The 10,205-nt window shown below is 44.6% G+C and overlaps 1 protein-coding gene across 1 annotated transcript; it reads left to right on the forward strand.

The window, feature by feature from the left end:
• Window positions 1–241: 241 nt before the first annotated feature.
• On the forward strand, window positions 242–5,144 carry SHISA3 (shisa family member 3). Its single transcript, XM_081304830.1, has 2 exons — window positions 242–1,104; window positions 3,622–5,144. The coding sequence occupies exons 1-2, from the start codon at window positions 831–833 to the stop codon at window positions 4,059–4,061; spliced, it is 714 nt and encodes a 237-aa protein (XP_081160956.1). The 5' UTR covers window positions 242–830; the 3' UTR covers window positions 4,062–5,144.
• Window positions 5,145–10,205: the final 5,061 nt, after the last annotated feature.

Genomic DNA, 10,205 nt, shown 5'->3' on the forward strand with positions numbered 1-10,205 from the left:
GCGGAGTATTCCGAGCTATGCAAGAACTAGGGTGTAGGGGAGAGCGCCTGGTCGCTTCAGGCTTAGAGTTCAGTCCCCCGAGAGCGCGGTGGGCGGGGGTGGCTGCGGAGAGGTGGGGGATGGCGCGCGAACCAGAAAGTGCAGAGGACCGGCCGCTGTGATTAGCTCCGGCAGTGCGACCCCGGAGGGCGGACTCTCTCAACTCTCGCCTCCTCCTCCCTCTTCCTTTTTAAAGGACGCCTTGCAGGCAGAGCTGTCAGCAACCAGGAGGCCGTTTGTACTTGGCCGCGGCCTCGCTGTCTCCAGCTCCAGTGACAGACAGGGGCGGGGGTTGAGTAGCCACTTGTCCCGGGGACCCGCACGTGGGAAACCAATTCTCTTCCCTTCGGGCTCCGTCTAGGACCCGGCGACAACCACAAGTCGGGACACTGAGCAGCCCTGGAGTTGACAGCCCAGGACGCCATGGCTTGCGTGAGGAGTGGAGAGAGAGGTGGCCGGGGACTCGGTGCTCCCCTCCTTCCCAGAGCGCAATGATCTGGGCAAAGGGCGGCGGTAGCAGCCCCAACAGCAGCCTCGGCCGGCGCCTCCTGAGGGCTCTAGCCAATCTGCCCCCACGCACCATGCAGACCACCTGCCTGCGGAGCCCGCAGCGCAGCCCCTGCTGCCTCCCCGGCCCCTGCTAACCCACGAGGGCGTAGCATTGATTGCGGGGACCTGCCGCACGCGTGGTGCCCGGGGTGAGGCGGAACCGCGGTGTGCTTGAGGCCCACGCTCAGCACTTCGCTTTCTCGCTTCGAGCCTCTCCTGCCCGCTCGGGGCGCCAAGCGGCGATGGGGGCGCTGGCGCTCTGCCTCCTATTAGGCTGGCTGCGCTGGGGCCCAGCGGGCGCCCAGCAGTCCGGGGAGTACTGCCACGGCTGGGTGGACGTGCAGGGCAACTACCACGAGGGTTTCCAGTGCCCGGAGGACTTCGACACGCTGGACGCCACTATCTGCTGTGGCTCCTGCGCGCTTCGTTACTGCTGCGCCGCAGCCGACGCCAGACTGGAGCAGGGAGGCTGCACCAACGACCGCGGTGAGCTGGAGCACCCGGGCATCACAGCGCGTAAGTGCGGGGCCGGGGCGGGGAGACAGTTCCACAGGCGCGTGGGTGTGTGCGCGCCAGGCCTCCCTGGGTCTGCAGGCAAAGTGGAAGCAGCAGGGTAGGGGATTCAGATTGGAGTGGGTGGTCGCGTATCAGGTAAGAGGGCCCTATTTGGTTGCAGTCCGGCTTCCCGCCATACGCAGTCTCCCAGTGTCGGCCCAAGAAAAGTTTGTAAGGGACAGAGAGAGCCGCAAGGGCTTGCACCTGGTGGCCCTGGGGATGACATCTGGAGCTCCCAAGAAAAGGGCCTTTTAGGCGGTTTTTTTTTTTTAAACGGGGCGTCCCGGCGCCCCAACGCGCTCCATAGTCACTTCAGGAGCTTTGGGAAGTTCCGTTGGCCGGGGAGCGCGACTCTGGTCAGGCGCTCATCTGTGGCTCCGTAGGGATAAGAAACTTCAGCCATTCCTTTTTTTAAAAAAAAATTTTTTATTCTTTTTACCAGCCCCCTCAGCCCCCTTTTATCCTTTGGTAGCGTTTCTAAGCCCATGCCCCATTCTCCCGACTTCCTTTCATTTCTCTGCATCATATTACCCTCTCAGGCCCACCCCTATTGTCATGCCTTTCAGAAATACCCAGGTCTTCTAGGTGGAGATTTAGAAAACAGGGTCGCTGGGGGCTTGCCCGCCCCCTATTCTCACGTCGGAAAACACGGGTCGAATTTCCGCTCACTTCAGAGCAGAATAAATCACGACCCCAGCAGAGGAAATTTACACCTTGGAAAAAAGTTTTCCACCTGAATCAGAACATCAGGGAAAACTTTTAGAGCTCGAGGCGATGGTTTTATGGCCCGGAAACCGGAGAAGCAGGCAGAGCTGAGAGTGGTGACTCCCCAGGACTCCTGACTAAGACCAGAAGCCGTCAAGGGAAGGTCCTAGGGAAAGTCTGGGAGAAGCTGGAGAGTTCTTTAACAGTGCCTGGGTCCCCAGTCCCCCAAACAGATGACCAGAGGAAAGGAGAGCCTGCTCTCCTTTCGATATTCCCTCAGACTCTCCTGGGATTTAATTTGGGAGTGGGTGTCAAATTTTCCCATCTAGATATGGGAAGCAGTTCCTGGAGAAAAAGAAGTGGAAGGTAGGGAACTCTAGGCAGTTCTGGCATGTTAGCAAAATATAGACTTTGGCTTCCCTCCACTTGCCCTGGGAAACAGGTTTCTCTCAGCAGGGATTCCTATCTGGCTGCTCTGATGCCAGAGGACAGCAGGGAAGAGCACTGATCAATCTCCCTACCTAAGGAGTCTGAGATCAGGCATACCCTTGATGGGTGGAAATGCGGTTACTTTCCAGTAGTGCAACCTGGGGCAAATTACTTAACAGCTCTGGGCTTATTCCCAATTTTAAAATAGGCATATTGTTCTCAAAGGAGTGAGTCTGCTGATTAAAGGAGTGTATATGAATGCTGTGTATATGAATGCTTATCACAGTGATCAGAAAGTGGTATTCACCTTCACTGTGTACCTTCCACACCAGTGCTGTTAACATGGGAGAAGGAGGGTCACTGAAAGGTGTTTGATGGTTATCTGCCAGTCACTGACTGTGACTGTGGGAAGTAAAGAACTGATAGATTTCCACATCAGAGCTTGCACATCCCACAGAGTCTTCATGAGCCTTGAATCAGGAAAAGTAAGCCAGGCACACAGTAGAGCCTTAGTCAAAGACTTTCTGTCTTCTACATCTAAAGTGTAGGCTGCATCCCAGTGTGGTTCTGTTAGACAGGAGAGAGACCTGGAAAACTGTCTGTCCTGTAGAGGGAGAAGGAAACTGGAGTTTGCTCTGTTTGGTGGTTGCTCTTACAGAAAGTCCGGGTTGCATCCAGATCTATCAACAGTTCACCTTGACCTTCCCAGAGTTTGGGCAGGAATGGAAAGAGATGTGGCAGGTGGACTAGGTATCCCAAATCACTTTTGAATAGAAGCAGTCAGAGCTGACAATTTGTGATGCAAGAGGAGACATAGTAAATTGGGGCCCACTATGGACTTCTTTATGCTGCTATTTCTGGTGTTTCATAGATCCCAGGGGTCTCATTTAACAGGTTGGATTCTCTTTGCTTAGATTGTAGATTCTTGGGAAGGAGATGGGTTGTCAGACTAAGAGATGGATTAAAGTCCTAAGTCTCCCACCATGATACTACTAAAACCTGGATTTAAACCCAGTTATAGTGACCATCAAAAATCACCCTTGCCCTCCATTGTGTGTACTGGAGAATAGATTCTGTTGTTTTCTGACTTCCAGATGTGCAATACTATGGCTAATTGCTAACAGAGGCTATACTATCAGTTTGCTTCCTCCCTTCATGGAGTAGCAAGAACATATTGTCATTACAGTTTGCACTTTGGAGGTTACCAGTAATAACTCTGGAAAATTGAGCTTGCAGTAGTGGTAATAGTGACCTCTTGCCTCCCACCCCTAAGCTGCCCAAGCACAGCTCAAGCTTAAGAACTTCTTATCTGAGCATCCGTGTATGTTTGTTTTTGCCTTCTAGAACCCGTGTATGTCCCTTTCCTGATCGTCGGCTCCATCTTCATTGCATTCATCATCCTGGGCTCTTTAGTGGCTATTTATTGTTGCACCTGTTTGAGACCCAAGGAGCCCTCGCAGCAGCCCATCCGCTTCTCACTCCGCAGCTATCAGACAGAGACCTTGCCCATGATCTTGACCTCCACAAACCTCAGGGCACCTTCTAGGCAGTCCAGCACAGCCACCAGCTCCAGCTCCACTGGTGGCTCCATCCGTAGGTTCTCCTTCGCCAGGGCTGAACCTAGCTGCCTTGTGCCTTCACCACCCCCACCTTACACTACCGGCCATCCAATCCACCTGACCCAACCGTCAGGTTTCCTGGTGTCACCCCAATATTTTGCCTACCCACTTCAACAGGAGCCCCCACTGCCTGGGAAGAGCTGTCCAGACTTCAGTTCCAGTTGACAGGTCATGGCCAAGAACCCACCACAGTAAAATGGCAGACAGATGGCACACTGCTGTCATTGCCACACTCATTTCTGAGGACTTTTCCCTGGTATACTTGTCCTGGAAGAGAGTGTTGGGAAAATACAGCGCCTTCTAGTCTTAAGGTTCCTGGGTCTAATCGCAGAAGGTCTGGATTTGCAAACCTGGTGACCATTGCATTTCAATGATTGCTCCTTTTATTCAAAATATGTAGCAGTTTGACTTTAAAGTTGCAAACTTGCTGAAAATATTTCACTGGGTAACTCAGCTATACTGCCTAGAAAATGACTACATGTTCTTTTTTCATATGCTTATCGAGTTGTAATACAAATGCATACGTGAATAAGGAAGGAAAAAGACCTAATTGTAATTATCAAAGGTTCACTTAAAAATTAACTATTAAGTGAATTGAGGGGGCAATGAACCATCTATTTATGATTTGGGGAATAACCTAATCATGAATAATATTAGCATGATGAGAACATTTACTTCTTAAATTAACAACTAAATTTTGTTTATAGTGAGTTCTTTTCAGAATACAAGGTTTCAGTAACCACATGAAGAGTTTAAAGTTTTAAATACATAGACGTTCATTGTAACACGGATTCTGCGTGAAATTGCTTCCCCCTCCCACCGAGGGAATATTTATTGCAGACTTTTTGTTCAGCAACATTTAGTGTTTAAATAAAAGTTGGACAATTGAGTCTTAAAACCTGTATTTGTAAAATGAGTTATGTATAAATGTAAAGATTTGTAATTTAATGTATTTACCACATTGACGATACTAATTATTTAGTAGTCACACTGTAATTTTTATGTTAATAACAACTGTGGAATTCAAAGTTTAGCTATTGCTATAATCCTCCCTAATTTTATGTATCTCAAGTGCCACTGAATTCCATGTCTGATGACTACGTATTTGAGTATATATGCTGCTGGGTTAGAATAAATAAAGTATGTTTTCATGAACTCTGTCTGAAATATTAAATGAAAGTTCTTCATTTTATCTCCTTAGTGATGATTCTTTGCTTTTCAATAAAAGGAAATGCCTTTACTTAACACATAGCTCATATTTTAAAATTAAAAGAAATATCTGTATCAGGGCTTGTGAAAACCACAAAGAAGGTAGATTTTTATAGCCATCTTAGACTATGGGCTGCTTGCAGCCCTTAGATGTGTCATTTGGCCTATGAGAGTTTAAAAATCTGGACATTCTCCTAAGGATCTGCATTTCTGGCTTCTCATGACATATAGAAGATGTGGCACCGTGAGTCCTATGCTGCCGTGGGGTCCAGCAGCCCTCTCAGACAGGACGCCTGCCTGGTCTCACCTACCTGGACTTGTTCCTGCTCCTTTAGTTATTTTTTCTCTCCTGCTTGCTGAGGGCCATTGCCAAGTAGGAATGACGCATCGAAATTTCCTTGCCAGCGTACCCCATGTTAAATGGATTTTGCTGTTGACATTGCATGTAAGGTGACCTTGCTCAAGGACCAAGGCGGATCCGGGATTAGAGCTGATCAGGTTTGAGGAAGTATCCCGGTCCTTGGGTTTAAGGCGTTCCCAGTTTAAGACAATAGGGGTTTTAGGGAAGTTGGAGGTTGAAGATTATTGCTGCTGGGATTAGGGTGTTCCTGCTGCTTGTTCCCGTTGAGTTCTCGTGAGATTCAAATGGGATTTTGGAAAAAAAGCCTCGTGGAGTAGGTGAATTGGGTGGCAGCACAACTGGGATTGCCCCAGAACGTGTGTGGAGGCCGGTGTGAGTTCGGGAATAAAGAATTGCTGTTTGAATCTACAAAGCTGTGTGGTGGCTCGTGATTCTGTGCCCAGCCAAGACATTGGCACCTGCTGGCATGTTTATACTAACACATAGCACCCTCAGTATTCCTTTTCAAAACTAGAGAGAGGTAGAATTCTGACCTAGAGTTGAACAGCCTGCCTTTTTGTTTTTCTGTTGAGGAAACCAGTTCAAAGACTTTTGCTCTTGCCCAGTCCAGTGGTAGAGGAGTGCTGTTTCTCCCATATTTAGAAGTGGCGAGACTTCCAGACATCCCAGATTTTTCAAAATAATTTAAAGAAACAGCTGAATGCAAAAGGAAAAACATTTGTGAGCATGCTTTAGAGCATGCTCCTGTATCATTTAATTAATATTTGCTGCTCCTTTTATAGATTATTTTTTTGGAGGGGGGTGCTAGGGATTGAACTCAAGGGCATTCGACCACAGAGCAACATTACCATCCCTATATTGTATTTTATTTACAGACTGGGTCTCACTGAGTTGCTTAGTGTATCACCATTGCTGATGACTGACTTTGAACTTGGGATCCTCCTGGCTCAGCCTCCTGAGCCGCTGGGATTACAGGTGTGCACCACTGTGCCTGGCTTCCTTTTATAGTTTTAAGTTAACCTTATTGATTTGTCATTATGAGCCAAGCACTCTGCTATACACTTACATATGTTTACTCACTCCATCCTCCAAACAACCTCAACAAGGAGGATTTATACTTCCTATTTTATAAGAATTCTTATTTTACAGATTTGGTAACAGAGGCATGCAGTAACTTGCCCAGAGTCCCACCCACAGCTAGTCAGTACTGGAGTTGGTATGAAAAACCAGATTCAAACATCAGGCATACCTGCTTTGAGATGTTGATGCTTCTAGGTACAAAATACAATGGAGATTTCGAAGGCATGAGGACTGGCCTCTAGGGTGGTGATTCTCAACCTCACTGAACTCAATGGATTCTCCTTAGAACAAATATTTTATGACATTACTTTCACTGCTTGAGAATGAAATTCATAGAGAATATAACTCACAATACCCATAATTTAAAAAAAATCAATGCAATGCCCTGATGGTAAATAGAAAGGAGAAAGAAAAGGATGTTAACTTATTACAAAGTGTAACAACTTGGACAGACTTCACAAAGGACTCAGATGCTAATCCCTTATACAGTATCACAGTATTGTAACAGCTCCAATTACAGGTGGATGCAGGTTTATTAGACTGGCAACTCAAAGCAGTTGCACTATAGCTATTAATGTGAATTCTTCAAACAAAGCAAAGTTTGATTTTCCTTTGACTTGTACTGTAGTTGTATAGTTCTAAAATGAAGGTAGTGCAAAAAGTACTTTGTCCACAGGCAGAGTGGGATTGTGTTTTCCACTGATGGGAATGGTAGGACATTTCAAAGTCATGCTGATGGATAATAAGTCTTTATTGTGCAGACTGCCCCATGCCTTGTATAGGATCTCTGTTATAACAAAGTTCCTTACAATGAAAGCCAGGAGCATACCCACCACCACACCACCCCAAACATTCTTCACCAAAGACCTCCTCTCCCCCAACACACCATTCTACAGTGTCCTCTGGAGACTGCTCCTTCTGAGGACTATCTAGTTCGCCAGGTTTCTCTAGTGGTTGTGCTTTAATTTGCCATTCCTTTGGAGAGCAGTTGATGTCCATTAGTGGCATAAAGGCTAAGGAATTCATAGAGAGCTTGTATCTGTAATTTTGCCGGCCTTAGCAGGATGCCCCAATCAATCAAGTTAACTGGCCATAAATTGTTTAAAATTAGGGAGATATTGTGTACCTCATTAATATGGTATTCATTTTTCCTTCCATATTTTTAATGGTGCATTATAGTTGTACATAATGGTGGGATTTGTTGTTACATAGTCATACACACACAATAGAACAATATAATTAAACCAGTATCATTCCCCAGTATTTCCCCTGGTCCCTCTGCTGATCTCCTGTAGATTTTCATGAGCTCTGCCCCCACACCTCTGCCACCTTTTTCATTTTTCTCTCTAGCTTCATGAGAAAAAACATACCATCTTTGATTTTCTGAATTTGGCTTATTTTGCTTAACATTTGAAATTTCTAAGGACATGCTCCCCACCACCTGCCACTACCACAAAATCCAGTGGAAGTTTGTTTGAAGCTTTCATTGCTATCAAAAAACCATGATTATTGGGAAAAATAGAATTCTGTTCTGAAAAGTAGTTAGTTATGCCAGTAATGGGAAATCACTTATTAAGCACCATGTATGTCCCAAATGCCTTATGAAGTGTGGACTGTTACCAGGCCTATCTTAGAGACAAAGAAATCAAGGCAGGACAGTTAAATACCATGTCCAAGGGCACATAGACAATAATAGTAGAGCCAAGATTTGAATGTAGGTGGTCTACTTAGCAATTGCATATTCTTTGTGACATTAGTTTTTGACGGCCTAATTTTCTCAGGAAAAATAATCCAACCTCCTTTTCAGAAAATCGACTTTGGGAAAAAAATGATTATGTAATTCATACATATCCTGGGGTTGTAATAGAGTTTGTGCCACATTAAGAAAATGTGTACCAAAAACATGAAAAGATATATCCTATGATAAACATTTCTCCCATTACATGTCAGAAACTTAGGACTTCAGAGGGGAGTTAAGCATGGATTTTGAGCCAGCCTCTGGGTTATAGCTTTCTGGCTCTGTTACTTAAGTACTGACTTTGTGCCCCTGCTGTTTCCTCATTTGTAAATCAGGGATATTAATAGTACCTTTTTGCTCAGGGTTGTCTTAATAAGCAGTTAAGAGACTATCTCAAATTATTTGCATTCTAGCAGGGAGGGGCTTTTAGTAAGTTAATGATAAATCACAGAGGAAATAACATAGAATAAAAATGAAAGACTGAATACTGTGGGAAGGCAGACATCATTCTTAATGAGGGGCAGGGAGCAGAGAAAATGACCCATTTTTGATAGAGCTAGTCCTTGATAACCCATGGTCCCTTTTGACATCTTTTTGACTAACTTCCTGTTACTGCCAAGGCCTCCGCCATGGTGGGAACTCATAGTTGGCATTGGTCAGCTTTCTGTTACTATAATGAAATATCTGTGCCAAAGTTAAAAGCTTTACCTTGGCTCTCAGTTTTGGAGGTTTCAGAACATGATAAGTCACCCTATGGCTTTGGGCACATCATGGTAGAAATGTGTGTCACAGCGAAACTGCTTACACCATGAGCCAGAGAGCAAAGCAAGAATGAAGGAGGGCCCGGGTTGCCCAACCCCCTCTGAAAGGACGTCCCCAATGATCTAAGAACCTCTCATTAGGCCCCACCTCCTAGGATTTCTTCCACTTTCCAACATCACCACTCTGAGGACCAAGCCTTTAACACAAGAGCCTCTGGGGACATTCAAGATCCAAGCTATAGCATGGGCCATTTATCCTGTGCTTCAGAAAATATATTTAACACAGTAAATTTGTTTTAAAATTTATTATTCATTTTAAAGTCAATATGCTTTTGTTGTCCCAATGAACAGATTTTTCCTCTTGTTTTTCTCATATTTACTCTTAATTGATGTTATTATGAGCTACTTCTGCTGGAGAATTTCTCAGATTGAGATGAATCTGTGGGAAATGTTTTAAAATGAGAAAGTCATCCAAAAAGCTTTCTGAAAGTGTATATAAACACAACTAAGAATTTGGTCCATTTCCTTGGGTTGGGCTCAGTTTACTTTTGCATAATATAAAAAGTTTATTTAGCATATGTTCAGGAAAAGTAAGAGTTAACAGGCATGTTAAGCGATTAAAGGAACAAACTTAACATTTTTATGTGTGCATGCCTACTTTAAGATTGTAATTAAATGTTCATTGTTAATGAAATTATTCTGATAGGGAATTTTTTTTGCTTTTTTAATTATTTGTTTTAATTAGTTACGATAGGGAATTCTTTGACTTGCAAGTTACACAGTTTATACTTGAAAGTGATAGACTGAATGTTAAGAAGTATTTCATGTTTTCTAACAATTTTTTTTATTAGTGGCTTGTGAAATTATCCAGGTGAGGACAACATTTCTTCATTAAAGTGAGGTGGCTGTGTGTGACTGAAACGGAAGCTTTAGGTGAGAAATGCCATAAGCAAAACAAACTTTAAGTGGGGTGATGTATTGGATTTATGGGAATATATTTCAAATTTGCTGTTTCCTTTATGGTAGGTAAAGGTATCTTAAATGAACCAGTCAGTATAAACACAGCTTGTTTTAAGGGGAATGGTACTGAATATGAACATTATATGATACAATTCATGGTAACTTTTCCAGAAATTGTATCTTTGTCTGTAAACCCATAC

The sequence above is a fragment of the Spermophilus citellus genome (genome assembly GCF_964194105.1).
Source record: "Spermophilus citellus genome assembly, chromosome: 8".
NCBI lineage: Eukaryota > Metazoa > Chordata > Mammalia > Rodentia > Sciuridae > Spermophilus > Spermophilus citellus.